General features: G+C 37.3%; 3 protein-coding genes across 7 annotated transcripts; all 3 read left to right on the top strand.

The window, feature by feature from the left end:
* Positions 1-1,177: 1,177 nt before the first annotated feature.
* On the top strand, positions 1,178-4,996 carry LOC110764034 (NAC domain-containing protein 71-like). 3 transcript variants are annotated; one of them, XM_021966939.2, is made up of 6 exons: positions 1,178-1,393; positions 1,921-2,543; positions 2,729-3,025; positions 3,137-3,229; positions 3,356-4,251; positions 4,368-4,996. In XM_021966939.2, the coding sequence occupies exons 1-5, from the start codon at positions 1,204-1,206 to the stop codon at positions 3,491-3,493; spliced, it is 1,341 nt and encodes a 446-aa protein (XP_021822631.1). In that variant the 5' UTR covers positions 1,178-1,203; the 3' UTR covers positions 3,494-4,251; positions 4,368-4,996. The 3 variants fall into 3 exon arrangements, with proteins under 3 accessions (XP_021822631.1, XP_021822629.1, XP_021822630.1); XM_021966937.2 differs by having other exon boundaries at positions 3,341-4,251; XM_021966938.2 differs by having other exon boundaries at positions 2,732-3,025; positions 3,341-4,251; positions 4,368-4,995.
* Positions 4,997-8,035: 3,039 nt separating this feature from the next.
* Positions 8,036-11,825, top strand: LOC110764032 (uncharacterized). Its single transcript, XM_021966933.2, has 6 exons — positions 8,036-8,425; positions 8,848-9,392; positions 9,503-9,766; positions 9,876-10,109; positions 10,216-11,148; positions 11,277-11,825. Exons 1-5 carry the CDS (start codon positions 8,125-8,127, stop codon positions 10,387-10,389), a joined length of 1,518 nt encoding a protein of 505 aa, XP_021822625.2. The 5' UTR covers positions 8,036-8,124; the 3' UTR covers positions 10,390-11,148; positions 11,277-11,825.
* An 828-nt stretch (positions 11,826-12,653) lies between these two features.
* LOC110764033 (uncharacterized) lies at positions 12,654-16,512 on the top strand. 3 transcript variants are annotated; one of them, XM_088248460.1, is made up of 6 exons: positions 12,654-13,050; positions 13,471-14,108; positions 14,291-14,587; positions 14,702-14,794; positions 14,898-15,774; positions 15,913-16,512. In XM_088248460.1, the coding sequence occupies exons 1-5, from the start codon at positions 12,855-12,857 to the stop codon at positions 15,042-15,044; spliced, it is 1,371 nt and encodes a 456-aa protein (XP_088104586.1). In that variant the 5' UTR covers positions 12,654-12,854; the 3' UTR covers positions 15,045-15,774; positions 15,913-16,512. The 3 variants fall into 3 exon arrangements, with proteins under 3 accessions (XP_088104586.1, XP_088104585.1, XP_021822626.1); XM_088248459.1 differs by having other exon boundaries at positions 12,656-13,050; positions 14,883-15,774; XM_021966934.2 differs by having other exon boundaries at positions 12,660-13,050; positions 14,294-14,587; positions 14,883-15,774.
* Positions 16,513-17,946: the final 1,434 nt, after the last annotated feature.

Genomic DNA, 17,946 nt, shown 5'->3' with positions numbered 1-17,946 from the left:
CATTGGTATCTCAAGTTGTTTCTCTAATAAAAATTCTCTTTCATGCGAACATGGTAAGAAATCTAAATAATCATCTTATTTTGTGTAAGGATAAAATCACGTGGGTATTTGATATGATAAATCACTTAAACTATAATGCGTATATAATTATTAATTATAACTAAATCTTAAACTTAAGGACAATACTTCCCTCTTTACCATATGTGCCTTTTTTTTCCTCAAAAATATTTTTGTTTCTTCGCTTTTATTATTCATAGCTGAATTTTTTTTTAATTGCTTTCATCTATCCCACAAACCACCTCTTTAGTTTTTCATAATTAGACAAGGTTATAGATGCATTATAATTTCATATTCTACGGTCTCTACAACTTAAAGTTTGCTTGATTCAAAAATGTCTATATCCTTTTAAAAAAACACCCCTATGAAGAAACTATGCCTACCAACTTTGTCAATGGTAATTTGGATGAAGGTGAATTGTTGGGTTTGGAGTTAGAAAAGTCCAGAATAGACATAAAATTTAACTGAGGTATGAAATAAAAAAGGAAATTAGTTATGCTAATGAAAGAGAAGGGAAAAACACTTTTGGAAGCTTAAATAAAAAGGACACATGTCAATTTATGGTTGGGCCACATTTCTAGGTAAGAAGGAGTTCCTAAAGAGGGAAGGGTTATCCTAAACTTAAATAGATTTTGAACACCACAGCGAACATGCAAATGCAACGGTGTCACGAACAACAACTTATGAAGAAGGTTTTGACCCATGTATCAAGAGTCTAGAATGTTCTTCTTCCCCCCAAAACAATGATTAACTGAAGAATAGAAATGTACTAAAGCCGAACTTACAAGAGGGGTAGATGAGATTCCCGCAAAAGAACAAACTATAAATTATAAAAACTAAAAATTAACGCGTGAAAGGGAATGAGTGTGTGGGGCCTGCCTTTGTATGACCCAAGCCATGTCCTTCTTCAGTCGGGTAAACTTGAACTTGTATGAGAAGCTCAGGGACTTGGGACCAATAATCAAACACATTGACGAAAACAAATATATTAAAAAACATCAAACAAATGTATAAAAACAAATAGTCAAAAGGACTAGTGTTTTGAGTTAGTGGGACCTGGTTAGTGTTTATAAATACTTCACTCTTATTACTGCTTCCCAAAACATTTGAAAATCACAGTTCTAAAGTTCATAACAAGAAGGAGAGATGAGCAGCATCAGCACAATGGAAGAAGGGGATTCAATTCCTGTGGTCCTACCTGGGTTCAGATTCTACCCCACTGAAGAGGTGCTGGTGAGCTACTACTTGAAGAAGAAGATAGAGGGCAAGGACTCTAACTTCAGCCACATCATCCCTGAAATCGATGTCTGCAAGCACGAGCCTTGTGAAGTTCCTGGTAACCCATTAATCTTTCTCACTTCTTCTTCACTACCCATTTCCTCATTTCTACTGTTACTATGCTTTTTGTTTATATAAATTTATGATCTTGATCACTTCTGTTGTCGGGTAGTTCAAGACTTGAAGTGGGTTGGTTTCAATATCTTCTTTTGTGTTGCATTTCGCTTTTAATCCTCTTGAAAGATCCAACCCATCTCACATTTCTGTTGTTCTGTTTTGTTGTATTTATGATCTTGTTCAGTTTTGTTGTATGAGTACTTCTGGAAAGAGCCAACCCATCTCACGTACATTTCTAATGTTCAGTTTCGTTTTATATTTAAAATTTACGATCATGTTAAGTTTTTGTTGTCTGAGTTCTGGACTTGAAGTGGATTGGTTTCAAATTTTCAATACTTCGTTTTGTGTCGCATTTCGATTTCAATGCTCTTGAAAATTTTGATCATGTTCAGTTCTTCTGTTGAGTACTTGAAGACTTGAAGTGGTTGGTTTGAAATTTTGAAAATTTTGTTGTGTGTGGCATTCCAGCGTTCTTTGAAGAGGCAGACTTTCCAGATCATGAGATGGAATGGTTCTTCTTCAGCCAACCTGATTATAAGTACACCAACAGCACTCGCTGCAACAGGGCCACAGATCAGGGCTTTTATAAAATCACAGGCAAGGTTCGTGAGATCAAGGCTCGACGATCCAAAGCTGTGATTGGTAAGAAGAGGACCTTGACTTTCTACGAAGGCCGTGTGCCCAAAGCAAAGAAGACCAACTGGATCATGCATGAGTATTATCTCACCAACACTGAACTGGCCCAACTTGGTCCTAATACCAATCAGAGGAAGGACTTTGTTCTCTGCCGCTTGAAGAATAAGTCAGCTAATTATATGAAGCTGAAGGATGATTCAATCTGCGATGAATTAGCTGATACTGGTTCTGGTGGCGGCATTGCCTCTAATTCTGAAGATGATCAAGCTGCAGGAGCCGATATGATTTCAGAGCCATTAGAACATCTGGCCTCCCAAGAGGTAGGAGATGTTCTGAATGGTAATGGTTCTGGTCTGATAGAAAATAATGATATTTCAATCTGTGATGATGATCAAATTGATGCCTGGATTTTCTCTGATTTCGATAGTCAAGCTGCATATGATTTGCTTCAAGAGGTGAGTATATTAGTGCTTTTTGACCATTTTTTTATATGAAGTTGCTTATTCATGCTTTTTGAGCAATTTTTATATGAACTTGCTTATTCATGCTTTTTGAACAATTTTTATATGAACTTGCTAATTTGGAGCAACAGAAGCATATCAAATACTTAGCACTTGCTTGTTTGTGATTCTTAATCCAGCAGTATTGTGCTGAGCCAGGAGAAAATCTGGATTCACCCCTTCCTCCACCACAGCCACCTCAGCCACCTCTGCCACAGGATTACTGCTCCTCCACACAGCAGTCACCATTATACACAAATCAGGGAAATGTTCCTTATGTCTATGATGGTGACTGCAATAGGCAGCAATCTCCGATTGGGGATAGGAATTCTTATCTTACACATAAGAATAATATGTCAATGAATAATCAAATTGAACCAGTAAGCAACATTACTTATGGTGTTCAAAATCGAGCTACAGGTGAAAGTAATTCGGAGGTGAGAATGAGCGTGCTCTTTGAATTATGTTTTTTTACATATGAACTTTCTAATACGGCACAAGAATGACATCCAAACTTAACGCTTGCTTCGTTATAATTCTTAATCCAGGTTTGTAATAATTCAACCAATGATTTCAAGGAACCAGTTAGCAGCATCACTTATAATTGTAACAATGGAGCTCCAGATGAAAGGATTTTAGAGGTGAGAATGAGCCTGCTATTCGATTTATTATTATTTTAGAAATGAAATTTCTTAATACGTAGCACGAGTACATCCGAACTCAACTCTTGCTTGTTCTGATTCTTATTCCAGGCTGTTAAATTTCAGGGCGACGGGCCAAGAGAAAATCTGGGATCACCCTCTGATCCATTTCAGCTACAGGATTTCACACTGCTGTCACCAATGAACTCAGAACTGGGAGATTTTGAGCATGGCAATAAACTATATTGGCATGCAATGAGTTGAAATCTCTGATCTGGAGGTTATGACTCTTTTCCCTCAAAGTTCTTATATACAGTAATTGTTGACAAGGAATATTATTATCCTGTGAAGAAACAACCAACACTACTTTCAATGACTCTAATCTATCAGAGTCAAAAGGAAGATTCTATAGTAGCGGTAGTGGAGTAAGAAGTGGAAGAAAAAAACAGTGAATTTTACTATGGATGGGAAGTAGTTTTAATCTGCATTAGCTATACGAGAGACAGTGCAACATAGCTAGTGAATCACAATATTTTACTTTTAGGAGAACATCAATAGGGGCCTTGTATACCCCAAGAGGTTACATCATCCTTGTCTACATTTCTGGAACTGGAGGCTTTGGAAACTTCTTCATAGTTATGGACATCTATGTCCAGGACAAACGAATCAGGTTAACTAAGTCTGTTCTTGGTCTTTTGGGCCATTGCTGTGTGTCACAGCATTCCCAACTTTTGGAAACTTGAAGCTTGTTAGGTGAACTTGTTGGTCACCGGAAAGTGGCAACTTTTGAAATGCCATCTGGAACTCTATTCTCCTACGGCAAGTCCAGGCAAAATAATTTGGAGACCATGTCTCTCCTGTCAACAGAACTACAAATGTTACTCAAATCAATTGTCTTCAAATAATGTACTCTCTTAATCAAAGGTCACACCATGCCTCAATATAAACCAACTTCCGTTCATGTTCACTCATGGGAGGTGCTCTGAGAAGAATCCGACTGCAAAGCTGTATCACAAGACAAGGTGAGAGAATTAGCCTAAAACATGAAGAGAATTCTTTATCGCTTTCTCACTGTAAATAAAAGCTCTTTATCGCTATTTCACTGAACTTAACGTGATTTCTGTAACTCTGTTTACAGGTTAGGGAAGCTGCAGAGTATTGCATTGCTCTCCATCTGAAAACCAAGTCCTGGAAGCATACGGTTTGAAGCAGGCAACAATAGGGTTCTTTCATGCTCTTGGAAGCATCTCCTCAAAACCATTAATCAAGTCCCCAGTCCAGTGGGGCATGGTATAATCTCTCAGTACCAAGTTCTAGTTCTAGCCTTATATTCAGGCTTTCGTTCCACGCTGCATTGTTCTGGAAGTGGCATTATACAGGATCTGCTGCTGCATGGCTGCTGGAGTCTCGATATATGTTACAATAACCAGACACTAATGTGATGTCTGTGGTTATTGGAATGGAAGTTTTGAGGTTCCATCCTTAATGAAGTAGTAGTTACAATCATGTTAAAACTGTATGATTATGATTGGTTTAAAACCTATGTATCACCTTCAGGTTGAAACACCCAAACCTTAAGACCAAAAATTGTATTCTTGTAAATGTTGTTGTTGATTTTGTTTTTGTAATTGGCCCGGCCTGTATCAACTGCCGCGGTCCTGTGCAGCATTCCTGCTCCCCTTTTCTACTGTGTCAGTGTTAATATTGTATGTGCAGAACCTTTCAGTGTTGAATGTAATTTTGTGTATTATATTCTCTTTTTATATTTCAACCCCCCAATGTTTAATATGTCTCCAAGTTGCAGAAACTTTGGGTTTTTAGGACAAAGCTATGGTGTTCAAGCCTAGTTTTGCCTCGGAAAAATTATGTTTCATTAGGTAACCTATTACAGAGGGATGTTTCCATAAAATACTTCAAATCGATTCAAATAACATTTATGGGGGTTTTAGTCACTTTCGTGCATAGTATTCAACGTTGATTCATACAATTTCTAGATTTTCAAGATCAAAACTATAAAACTTTGAAGGCTAATCACTCTTACTTATCAAATGAGCGTGAAGTTTTGAAAAATAGATTTAGAACTCCAAAAAATGTTCATCAAAAACCCGAAACTTATTTTAAGTAGAAAAAGACAAATAAATATTTTGAACTTTTCAAATAAGAAGGAACGCTTAAAACTAAACTAAAATACTCAACACATTTTATAATTTAAATACTCTTAACATCCCAAATAATAATTTATGTATTAAGCTTTGATCCATGATCAAGCAAGAGCCCAAAAGGGTAAAAGCCTTTGATCTGATCCATATATCAGAAGTCTAGAATGTTCCAGAAATCTCTCGATTGCATTTGTTTTTCCCTCATAAATTCATGAGTAACTGAAGAAAAAGAAAATTACTAAAAGGTGAACTTGCAAGGCGAGAAATTAGGTCGACAAGAGGACATAAACAAATATAAAATATAAAATATAAAAAACGCGGGAAAAGACCGAATGGGACCCACTGGTGTGATAGATTGCAAATTTGCAACACAAAACAAAGTTTGGTGCCACATTACCAAAATAAATTTTCTAAATTCCCCTTTATGAATAAAGCTTTTATCCTTCAGGCCCAAGTAGTCGTTCGTTGCTACTTTTGGGTGAATAAGCCTTTGGTCACCTCTTTATGAATAACTATTTACTCATCCTCACTCTCTCTCTCTCTCTCTCTTTAAGATTTATAAAAAAAATTAAAAAATTCAGAAACCCTAGATTCCCAAATTAAAATCTACTAAATTTGCATAAACTTTAGGGTTTTCAGGACAAAGTTGTGGTGTTCAAGCCTAGTTTTGCCCCGGAAAAATTATGTTTCATTATACAAAATTATAGGTGTTTTAAGATTTAACCCTATTACAAAAGGAGGTTTCCATAAAATACTTCAAATCGATTCAAATAACATTTATGGGTTTTAGTTACATACGTGCATGGTTTTTCAACGTTGATTCATACAATTTCTAAATTTTCAAGATCAAAACTTAACAAAACTTTGAAGGCTAATCAAATGAGCATGAAGTTTCGAAAAATAGATTTAGAACTCCAAAAAATGTTCGTCAAAAACCCGAAACTCATTTTAAGTACAAAAAAGACAAATAATTATTTTGAACTTTTAAAATAAGAAGGAACGCTTAAAAGTAAACTAAAATACTCAACACATTTAATAATTTAAATAGATTCTTAACATCCCAAATAATAATTCTTTATGTATAAAGCTTTGATCCATGATCAACCAAGATCCCAAAAGGGTAAAGCCTTCGACCTGATCCATATATCAGAAGTCTAGAATGTTCCAGAAATCTCTCGATTGCATTTGTTTTCCCCTCATAAATTAATGAGTAAATGAAGAAAAGAAAATTACTAAAGGTGAACTTGCAAGAGCAGGTCGACAAGATTCCTTCAAGAGGCCATAAACAAATATAATGTTAATATATAAATAACGCGGGAAAAGACCGGATGGGACCCACTGGTGTGATAGATTGCAACACAAAACAAAGTCTTGGTGCCATATTGCCAAAATATATTTTCTAAAATTCTCCCCTTATGAATAAAGCTTTGATCCTTGAGGCCCAAGTTGTCGTTCGTTGCTTGCTACTTTGGGTGAATGAGCCTTTGGTCTCCTCTTTATGAATAACTATTTACTCATCCACTCTCTCTCTCTCTCTCTCTCATCCTACTTTTCTCCTTCTGAATTTGAATAGGAAATCTAAGTGCTCGTTTGGTATCCTACTCAAAAATCATAATTCTTTTTAAAAATATAAGTTTTTAAATACTAATTTTAAGATCTAAAAATTTGTTTGATATTAAACTCCAAACTATTTCTAAAAACTTGATGCCCAGAGAGAGAGAGAGAATTGTAAAACCCCCCCTTTTTTTTTAAAGGGCCGTTTTTTAAGTTGTTTTGGAGATGAGCTTTTGAAAAATGGGCTCCACCACATGCAAATTATGGCTTTAGATTCAAAAATTGTTTTTGAATTTAAGAAAATGGATCCAAGTAGGATACCAAATGGCCCAAAGGATTCACTCATTTTCTTTTGGATTTTAGCTATAGAACTTCAAAACATTTTAAAAGGTTCCTTCTCTTCCCATCGTAACTTTTATCTGAAATAATTCCTAAGACATGGATAGCAGCACATGGTAAGTGTGAAAAATGAACTAAGGTAATTGTAAGATAAATATATTCTCTTAATGGAGAGAAAAGTTAAAAGGCTCTGAATTTGATCCACATATAATACTTTAGGAATGTGCCTTGCTTTTTGTAAATAAATAATCCATGTCCTTCCTTCTTCTGCATGGTGTAGTAAAGCAAAGGAAGCGGAGGATACAAGTCAAGAATTTCTCAAGTATATTATTATTTTCCTCACAAATGGATGAAAAGTTAAAACGCTTATTTATTGATATGCCTTATGAGCTTTGCTTATCATCTCACAATTCAGAGAAAGTCTCATGCAAAAAGCGCTATTTCAGGCTAGTAACACAATGACAGAGTTGATAACTTTTTCGGATATCATTGTGTTATTGGTTGGAAATAGCAAAACAGTGCTATGCCCGTGACGAAAAAGTTTTTGAGTGCTGTTAAATATTTCAATATTAATATTTAACTTGAATTTTAAATTTTTATTAGATAAAACTACTAAAATGTCGATGACACGCCAGCAACTTAAACTTAAAGCCATGTACAGTAGAAGTCCACCAAGAGTCAAGACTTCAGAGACCTTGGTCGGGAAGCTCTAGACTGGTTTGTTGTGATTGGGTGAGTTTGTTAATAAATACAACTTCACTCCTCTGCTGCTTCTTCCCTCAAGACAAAACATTTGATTATAATCTTATCCCAATTTTCCAAAACAGTTGAATTGAAGGAGAGATGGGAGAGATGAGCGGCAGTAGCAGCACAACAACAGAAGCATGGGTGCTGGACTTGCTGCGTGGGTTCAGATACTATCCCCCCGAGGATGAAATGGTGAACCTTTTGAAGAAGCAGGTGGAGGGCCAGGGCTCCCAAGCCATGCCTGAAATCGAGGACAAGCCTTGGGATTTACCTGATAATGAATCTATCGAACTTTTTCTTCGCTTCTCGAAGAAGATGGTGCAGGGCAAGGCCTCCCAAGCCTGCCACATCATCCCAGACATTGATTTCTACAAGTACGAGCCTTGGGAATTAGCTGGTAATCCATTAATCTGTCTCACTTTCTCTTCACTGCCCATTTTCTAATTTCCAAGGTATGATGTTTGTTTATACATAATCTTCATCACTTGTTCTGTGTATACCTGATGTTTGTTGGAACTTACCTGATATAATCCATTAATCTATCTCACTTTTTCATCAAAACCCATTTTCTCATTTTCAATGTTTGATTTTTGTGTATGCGTAATCTAAGATCTTGTTCAGTTGTTCTGATAGAATCCCTAAACCCTAAACCTGATATAATCCATTTATCTGTCTCAATGTTCTTCACTACCCATTTTCTCATTTCCAATTTAAAATTTCTATCTCTATACATAATCTTGTTCAGTAATTTAGTTATTCATTACTTCAAGACTTGAAGTGGGTTGGTTTCAATATCTTGTTTTGTGTTGCATTTTGCAGGACTCATGTTGCCAGACTCTCCATATCAAACTAGGATGTGGTTATGCTTCAACCGACCTGATCACAAATACGCCAACAGTCCTCGCTGCAATAGGCTCACAAAGAAGGGCTTCTGGAAAATCACAGGAAAGCCACGAGAAATCAAGTCTCGACAACTCTCCAAATCGGTCACTTGCAAAAAGAGGACCTTAACCTTCCATTTAGGTCGTCCGTCTGAGTCGAGCAAGACCGGCTGGGTCAAGCAGGAGTATTCTCTTACTTCAACTGTCCCGGGTTCTAATCTGAGTGCCCTTGTTCTTTTACGCATGAAGTATAAGTCAGCTGACTATGAGTCTGATAATAAGAAGCAGCAGGATGTTTCAATAGATGATGAATCAGCTGATCCTGCTATTGGTGGCGCCATGGCCTCTAATTCTCAAGATGATCAAGCTGCTGCAAATCATATGATTCCGGAGGCCGAAGAACATCTGCGTGGAAGTAGCAATCATAATGATGGTGAACCTGGTGGCTTTGTTTCATCTGGTTTTGATGATATTATTCAAGAGGTGAGTATGAATGTGCATTTTCAACATTTCTGATTTAAAATTGTAAATGTGGAGCACAAGAAATATATCAACACTTAACGCTTGCTTGTTTGTGATTCTTAATCTGGCAGTTATGTGCTCAGCTAGGACTGGATTCACCTTCTCCTCCTCCTGAGCCGCCTCGGCCACACCAGCTACCTCAGCTGGGAAATGTTCCTGGTACTGGTGACTCCCTCGCCTCTAATTCTGATAACCAAGTTGCTGCTATCCATCATGTTATTACAGAAGAAGAAGAAGTTTTGGCCTACAAAGAGCTAGAACGTGTTCTTCTTGACAGTGGCAATCCTGATGATGGTGAACCTGGTAGCTGTGTTTCATCTGATGTGCCTCAAGAGGTGAGACTTTTTGAGCAGTTTCTGATGTGAAATTGTTGATATGGAGCACAAGAAGTATATCAAAACTTAATTAACACTTGCTTGTTTTGTGAAATCTGTCAAATGGCAGTTATGTGCTCCGCTAGGAGAAGATCTGGATTCACCCGTTCCTCCTCCTGGGCCACCTGAGCTCGGAAATGCTCCTGATGTCTATACTGATGAATGCAGTAGCTGGCCATTCCCAATTGAGGATAATGATTCTTCTCTTCCAAACAAGAATATTATTCCAACCAATTATGACAGCAAACCAGTTAGCAACACAGCCTCTAACTTCGAGAATCAAACTAAAGATGAAATTCCTGAGGTGAGAATCAACATGCTCTGCGAAATTTTCATATATATACTTCTTAATATGGAGCACAAGAATTACACCCAAACTTAACGCTTGCTTGGAATAATTCTTAATCCAGGTTTATTCTCAATCAGAAGAAAATCTGCAATGGTTCTTTCGTTCACTTGAGGTAGAGGATTACACATTGCCTTCCTCAATATTATACGCGGAACAGGGAGATGTTCTGCATGCCAATAACTTTATTGGATGCAATGAGTCGCAATATGCGGCTCTTTTCCCACAAAGTTCTTGAGTAACAAAAACATCATAAACTCTTTCCAATGACTACAACCTACCAAAATCATTGGGAAGGGTTTATGATGAGGATGGTGGAGTACAACAGTGACACAAACACTGAAGTACTCCATGTAAAGATTATTTGCATTAGCTATTAGAGAAACACTCCATTATGGTTAATGAACCAGAACATTTTATTTATAGGAGAATATCAAAGGGGACTTATAAACAACAAGAGCCCTTGTAAGAATGTGTCTCAAACTCACATTATTACAGACTGATATTCTCCTACAAATGTTTCACAAACGACATAAGTTACTAGTCTGTCACATACAGCAAGGGTTTTGGGCAATTATGTCCAAAATCTTTGATGTGTGTGTAACCCCAAAAAAAAGAGAAGAAGCTGTGTCCCAGCATCCCCAAGTTTTGGAAACTTCAACCTTAATTGGTAGGTGAACTTGTTGGTACAAAGAAAGACCAGCAAATGCAAATGGTTGAAATGCCATCTGGAACTCTCTACCCTTCTCCGAATCAACGAGTCCAGATGAAGTAAAGATGTCTTTTCTCAGAAGCAGTCTTTTGGAGATGGCACTTCCTCTATCAACACAAACTACAGATATTCCTCAGATCAGTAGTCTTCTTCAACTAGTATATCTATCCTACAAGTCGAAGAACACACAACCTCCATATCAACCAATATCCATTCACTTCTTCACTGCACACATGGGAGGTGCTTCGAGAAGAATCTGAGTGCAGAGTAGTATCACAACCCAAGGTGAGAAAGAATCGAGCTGAAAACATGACTTTGTCACAGCAGTTAAATGAAATATGTTATAATGAAGCTTTGACATTGAGGAGGCTATTTGCTATTCTCACTCAACTGAATTTGATTTCTGTTTGCAGGTCAGGAAGCTGCAGCTCATTGTGTTGCCGTTCAAACCGTTTGAAGCGGGCATGGAATGGGCAGCTGGCACCAAATTGAAGGGTTCTTTTACTTTCCTGGAAGCATCTCCTATGGTACTATAATATTTCAATACCAAGTTCTAGTTGTATAGCCTTACAGGCTTGCTTTTGTTCCACAGTCGCTATCATTATAGAAGTGGCGCTATATAGAAGCTTCTGCTACATGGCTGCTGGAGTCTCAGTTTACTATATTAGTATAACCAGACACTAGTGTGATGTTCTGGTTACTGATGTAGAATCTTTGAACTCCATCCTTAATGGAGTAGTAGTTCCTAGTTAGTCATTTCGAAAATGTACGATTATTTTTGTATTTTGAAGGTCTTAAACCTATCAATGACCTACCTTCAGTCTGAAACATCCTACCCTTTACCACTAAAAATTGTATCCTTGTTAATATTGTTTCGATTATCGTTGTATCCTTGTGAATGTTGTTTATTTCCAACATTTCAATGTTGAATGGAGAATATTGTGTATTATTTCCTCTCTTTATTTTCGGTCCCAGAATGTCTACCTGCCGTTGCTCAGTGCAAAATTTTCACCTCTTCTGCATATAGTCATCCCATTAGATTTATCATCCTGAATGAATATATTTACACCCTTATACAATTATCAAAATTTATTAAAGAAAAAAAAATTTATATATATATATACAGGGCAGTCACTCCAATGTTATTGTATTGTAGGATAGTCCCAACAATATGCGCAAAAAAAATAAAAAAAATAAAATCGTTCTAACTCAGTTTGAATTGTATCGTTTCTTACAGTAGGCCAACCTCGAATTGTTGTAAATGAGTTTTGCCTTGCATCAAGGTTTTGGCTCCAAACTAATTGTGCCTTATTTGTTTAGTGAACTAGCTATTAATTTCATGGTATTTTATCAAATTGCTTTGTTACAGAAAAGCTTAAAATCTTCCCCATCTCAAATTGCTTCCTTATATCATGATAAGTAATTTAAATACTCACTTTATTTCTGTGATGGTAAAATCACGTGAATACGATAACACGGTGACTATAACTTAAGTATATTCTTAATACCGCATTGATATTGAATGGAACATGCAACGGCTGTCACAAACAATAATTTATATGAATAAGGTTTGACCCAGGTGAATTGAAGAATAGAAGAGTACCATCGCTGAACTTACAAGAGGGGTAGTAGATGCATGAGATTCCCACCGAAAAAAAAAACAAAATATAAAAATTAAAATTAGCGCGTGGAAGAAAATGCGTGGGGGCTCCCCTGCCCTGACCCAAGTCTTTGGTAAACTTGAACTTGTATGGGAAGATCAGACCAAAAAAAAAAACATAAACTTGTATGGGAAGCTCAAAATCTTAGGATCAATCATCAAACTATATATATATTATAAAATTCATCAAACACTAGTGAAAAAAAGACCAGTGCTTTGAGTTAGTGAGACTTGGTTAGTGTTTAGTGTTTATAAATACAACTTCACGCTTATTACTGCTTCCCAAAACATTTGAAAATCACAGTGCCAAAGTTGATAAGAAGAAGGAGAGATGAGCAGCATCAGCAGCACCACAATGGAAGAAGGGGATGCAGTGCCTGTGGTCCTACCTGGGTTCAGATTCTATCCCACCGAAGAGGTGCTGGTGGGCTACTACTTGAAGAAGAAGATAGAGGGCAAGGACTCTAACTTCAGGCACATCATCCCTGAAATCGATGTCTGCAAGCACGAGCCTTGTGATGTTCCTGGTAACCCATTAATCTTTCTCACTTCTTCTTCACTACCCATTATCTCATTTCTAATGTGACTTTGCTTTTGTTTATATAAATTTATGATCTTGATCAATTCTGTTGTTGGGTAGTTCAAGACTTGATGTGGGTTGGTTTCAATATCTTGTTTTGTGTTGCATTTCGCTTTCAATTCTCTGGAAAGTGCCAACCCATTTCACATTTCTAATGTCTATATTTAAATTTATGATCTTGTTCAGTTTTGTTGTATGAGTACTTCTGGACTTGAAGTGGGTTGGTTTTAAATTTTTAATATTTTGTTTTGCGTTACATTTCTATTTTGATGCTCTTGAAATTTTGTGATCATGTTCAGTTGTTCTGTTGAGTACTTGAAGTGGTTGGTTTGAAATTTTGAATATTTTGTTATGTGTGGCATTTCAGCGTTCTTTGAAGAGCCAGACTTTCCTGATCATGAGATGGAATGGTTCTTCTTCAGCCAACCTGATTATAAGTACACCAATAGCACTCGCTGTAACAGGGCCACAGATCAGGGCTTTTATAAAATCACAGGCAAGGTTCGTGAGATTAAGGCTCGACGATCCAAAGCTGTGATTGGTAAGAAGAGGACCTTGACTTTCTACGAAGGTCGTGTGCCGAAAGCCAAGAAGACCAACTGGATCATGCATGAGTATTATCTCACCAACACTGAACTGGCCCAACTTGGTCCTAATCCCAATCAGCAGAGGGACTTTGTTCTCTGCCGCCTGAAGAATAAGTCAGCTAATTATAAGAAGGTGAAGGCTGATTCTGGTTCTGGTTCTGGTGGCTGCATTGCCTCTAATTCTGAAGATGATCAAGCTGCCGCAACCGATATGATTTCAGAGCCATTAGAACATCTGGCATCCCAAGAGGTAGGAGATGTTCTGAATGGTAATGGTGATCATGATGAATGCACCGAGTCTCCAAATGGTACTGGTCTGATAGACAACAATGATACTTCAACCTGTGATGATGATGAAATTGATACCTGGATTTTCTATGATTTTGATAATCAAGCTGCATGTGATCTGTTTCAAGAGGTGAGTGTAATAGTGCTTTTTGACCCTTTTTTATATGAAGTTACTTATTCATGCTTTTGAACAATTCTAATATGAACTTGCTTATTCATGCTTTTTGAACAATTTTTGTATGTACCTTGCTAATTTGGAGCAGCAGAAGCATATCAAAACTTAGCACTTGCTTGTTTGTGATTTTTATCCAGCAGTATTGTGCTGAGCCAGGAGAAAATCTGGATTCACCCCTTCCTCCACCACAGCCACCTCTGCCACCTCTGCCACAGGATTACTGCTCCTCCACACAGCAGTCATCATTATACACAAATCAGGGAAATGTTCCTTATGTCTATGATGGTGAATGCAATAGGCAGCAATCTCCGATTGGGGATAGGAATTCTTATCTTTCACATAAGAATAATATGTCAATGAATAATCAAATTGAACCAGTGAGCAACATTACTTATGGTGTTCAAAATCAAGCTACAAGTGAAAGTAATTCAGAGGTGAGAATGAGCGTGCTCTTTGAATTATGTTTTTTTTTTACATATGAACTTTCTAATATAGCACAAGAATGACATCCAAACTTAACGCTTGCTTCGTTATGATTCTTAATCCAGGTTTATAATAATTCAACCAATGATTTCAAGGAACCAGGTAGCAACATCACTTATAATTGTAATAATGGAGCTCCAGATGAAAGGATTTTAGAGGTGAGATATTTTAGAAATGAATTTCTTAATACGCAGCACAAGGAGTACATCCGAACTCAACTCTTGCTTGTTCTGATTCTTATTCCAGGCTGTTAAATTTCAGGGAGACGGGCCAAAAGAAAATCTGGGATCACGCTTTGATCCATTTCAGCTACAGGATTTCACACTGCTGTCACCAATGAACTCAGAACTGGGAGATTTTGAGCATGGCAATAAACTATATTGGCATGCAATGAGTTGTAATCTCTGATCTGGAGGTTTTGACTCTTTTCCCTCAAAGTTCTTACATACAGTTATTGTTGACCAGAAATATTATTATCCTGTGAAGAAACAACCCACACTACTTTCAATGACTCTAATATATCAGAGTCATAAGAAAGATTCTATAATAGCAGTAGTGGAGTAAGAAGAAGTGGAAGCAAAAAACAGTGAATTACTATGGATGGGTAGTAGTTTTAATCTGCATTAGCTGTACAAGAGACAGTGCAACATAGTTAGTGAACCACAATATTTTACTTTTAGGAGAACATCAGTAGGAGCCTTGTATACCCCAAGAGGTAACATCACCCTTGTCTACATTTCTGGAACTTGAGGCTTTGGAAACTTCTTCATAGTTGTGGACATCTATGTCCAGGACAAACGAATCAGGTTAACTAAGTCTGTTCTTGGTGTTTTGGGTCATTGCTGTGTGTCACAGCATTCCCAACTTTTGGAAACTTGAAGCTTGTAAGGTGAACTTGCTGATCACTGAAAATTGGCAACGTTTGAAATGCCATCTGGAACTCTATTCTCCTCCGGCAAGTCCAGACAAAATAATTTGGAGACCGTGTCTCTCCTGTCAACTGAACTACAAATGTTACTCAAATCAAATAGTGTACTCTCTTAATCAAAGGTCACACCATGCCTCAATATCTGTTCATGTTCATACATGGGAGGTGCTGTGAGAAGAATCCGACTGCAAAGCTGTATCACAAGACAAGGTGAGAGAATCAGCCTAAAACATGAAGAGAAACCTTTGTGGCCTTCTCACTGTAAATAAAAACTCTTTTATTGAAGCTTTGAGGAGGCTATTTGCTATTTTACTCAAATTAACGTAATTTCTGTAACTCTGTTTACAGGTTAGAGAAGCTGCAGAGTACTGCATTGCTCTCCATCTGAAAACCAGGTCCTGGAAGCATACGGTTTGAAGCAAACATCAACAGGGTTCTTTAAAGTTTGGAAGCATCTCCTCGAAACCATTAATCAAGTCCCCAGTGGGACATGGTATAATATATCGGTACCAAGTTCTAGCTCTAGCCTTATACTCGGGCTTTCGTTCCGCTCTCTGTTGTTTTGGAAGTGGTATTATACAGGATCTGCAGCTGCATGGCTGCTGGAATCTCAATATATGTTACAATAACCAGACACTAATGTGATGTCTGTGGTTATTGGTATGGAAGTTTTGAGGTTCCATCCTTAATGGAGCATGGATACGCCAATTTAGTGGCGTATCCCGTATCGGATACTTGTTTGGATACGATACGCTTCGGATACATATTGCAGTCAACGGATACGTTAGTTGACTAACGGATACGTGTATCCGACATTCCTTTATGATTGGTTTAAAACACCCAAGAATCGTATTCTTGTAAATGCTGTTGATTTTGTTTTTCTACTGTATCAGTGTTAATATTTGTTTATTTAGAACCTTTCAGCGTTGAATGGAATTTTTTGTATTATATTCTCTTTTCATATTTCAACCCCCCAATGTTGAATTAATATGCCATTGTTCAGTTTTAAGAAAGAATGATCGGAAAAAAATTGAGCTAAACGTGGCTCCAAGTTGCAGAAACTTTGGGTTTTTCACGACAAACCTATGGTGTTCAAAAATTATGTTTTTTTTTTTTGGTCTGAACCCTGAGGTGGTCCTGGATGGGCCCCAACTATGGGTGGCACCTTTAAGCCTTAACCACAACCCAGACTAATCCTCACTCACACCGGTCGGCCCGTAAGGGATAAAATGTTTGCCAAAGTGGTGACTCCGTACGAGAGCAGGGATCGAACCCCTGACCTCTCTTAAGGAATGAGAGTGCCGAACCACTCACACCAACCACCTTGGTTAAAAAAAATTATGTTTTCAATATACAAAATTATAGGTGTTTTAAGATTTGAGGATTTGTAACCTATTATAGGAGAAATCGAAGCTCAAAAGTGACAATTACAAAAGGCATTTGTGGATGTTTCTATAAAATACTTCAAATCAATTTAAGGGCTCGTTTGGGAGTGCTTTTGGAGCAGCGAAAAGCGCTTCTAAATGGGTGAAAGCGCTTTTGCCTCTTAAAAATGGTGTTTGGCAAAAATTGCAAAAGCGCTTTGGGTGAGATCCAAAAGCACTTGGAGTGGTTTTGGAAGAAGCACTTGAGAGGTGCTTCTTCTTAAAAGCGCTGCAGGACAAAAACACGGGAAGCACTTGGCTCCCTTTAATGAAACTTTTAAAATGCCAAAAATACCCATATTTAATCTTTTTAAATGCCAAAATACCCTCTCTCTCTTTTTTTTTCTCTCTTTTTCTCTGCCTTAAAGAGCCATCAGCGCCACCTGCTAATACAAAGTCCGTATCAGTCCCTCCCCTGTCTGTACATCCATGCGAATCCGCTCCAAAGCACCATCACCTAACTGATTTGTTCCTTGATACTTCCGAACCTGCAATTCATAGAACACTGAGATAAAAATAAAATTATAAATTTCCTGCAGAATATAAATTACAACCTGCAATATCGGATATGGGTCATAAACAATCAAGCAGAAAGTAAAACCCGAAAAAAAATTGCTGGAATCATAATTGGCTAAATTTGAACATAACTGGAAAACTTAACTTAAAATCCTAGAATGAAGCCTTATAGTAAATCAACATACCACATGATGGGATACTTTCGCCTTTTGGAATTCCTCATAAAAGTTACACCTTCCTTTACTGGAAGCAATGAGATTACCACATAACTCCATGTCATGTAGCAGCTTAGAAGTTTTTACTCTGGTTCGCCTACATGAATTGCACACCTATAACAAGATGAATCAGAACCAGCATTAAAGTCCTTTTATCTCACAATTGGAAAAGTCGTTGGAGAATGATACGACAGATGTATGACTTTCCTATGGAAAAACAAATACAA

This window comes from Prunus avium, chromosome 2 (genome assembly GCF_965620075.1).
Source record: "Prunus avium chromosome 2, drPruAviu1.hap1.1, whole genome shotgun sequence".
Classification (NCBI taxonomy): Eukaryota; Viridiplantae; Streptophyta; class Magnoliopsida; order Rosales; family Rosaceae; genus Prunus; species Prunus avium.
Note: the sequence above shows the minus strand (reverse complement) of the source record. Positions and strands in the feature narration are given on the sequence as shown.

Bases quoted from the DNA above. Each gene is read 5' to 3' on its own strand.
- LOC110764033 (XM_088248459.1), top strand. From the start codon at position 12,855: ATGAGCAGCATCAGCAGCACCACAATGGAAGAAGGGGATGCAGTGCCT. The intron at 13,051-13,470 runs GTAACCCATTAA...GTGGCATTTCAG, and splicing joins CGAGCCTTGTGATGTTCCTG to CGTTCTTTGAAGAGCCAGAC. The intron at 14,795-14,882 runs GTGAGATATTTT...TTCTTATTCCAG, and splicing joins CAGATGAAAGGATTTTAGAG to GCTGTTAAATTTCAGGGAGA.
- LOC110764032 (XM_021966933.2), top strand. From the start codon at position 8,125: ATGGGAGAGATGAGCGGCAGTAGCAGCACAACAACAGAAGCATGGGTG. The intron at 8,426-8,847 runs GTAATCCATTAA...TGCATTTTGCAG, and splicing joins CGAGCCTTGGGAATTAGCTG to GACTCATGTTGCCAGACTCT. The intron at 10,110-10,215 runs GTGAGAATCAAC...TTCTTAATCCAG, and splicing joins CTAAAGATGAAATTCCTGAG to GTTTATTCTCAATCAGAAGA.
- LOC110764034 (XM_021966937.2), top strand. From the start codon at position 1,204: ATGAGCAGCATCAGCACAATGGAAGAAGGGGATTCAATTCCTGTGGTC. The intron at 3,026-3,136 runs GTGAGAATGAGC...TTCTTAATCCAG, and splicing joins CAGGTGAAAGTAATTCGGAG to GTTTGTAATAATTCAACCAA. The intron at 3,230-3,340 runs GTGAGAATGAGC...TTCTTATTCCAG, and splicing joins CAGATGAAAGGATTTTAGAG to GCTGTTAAATTTCAGGGCGA.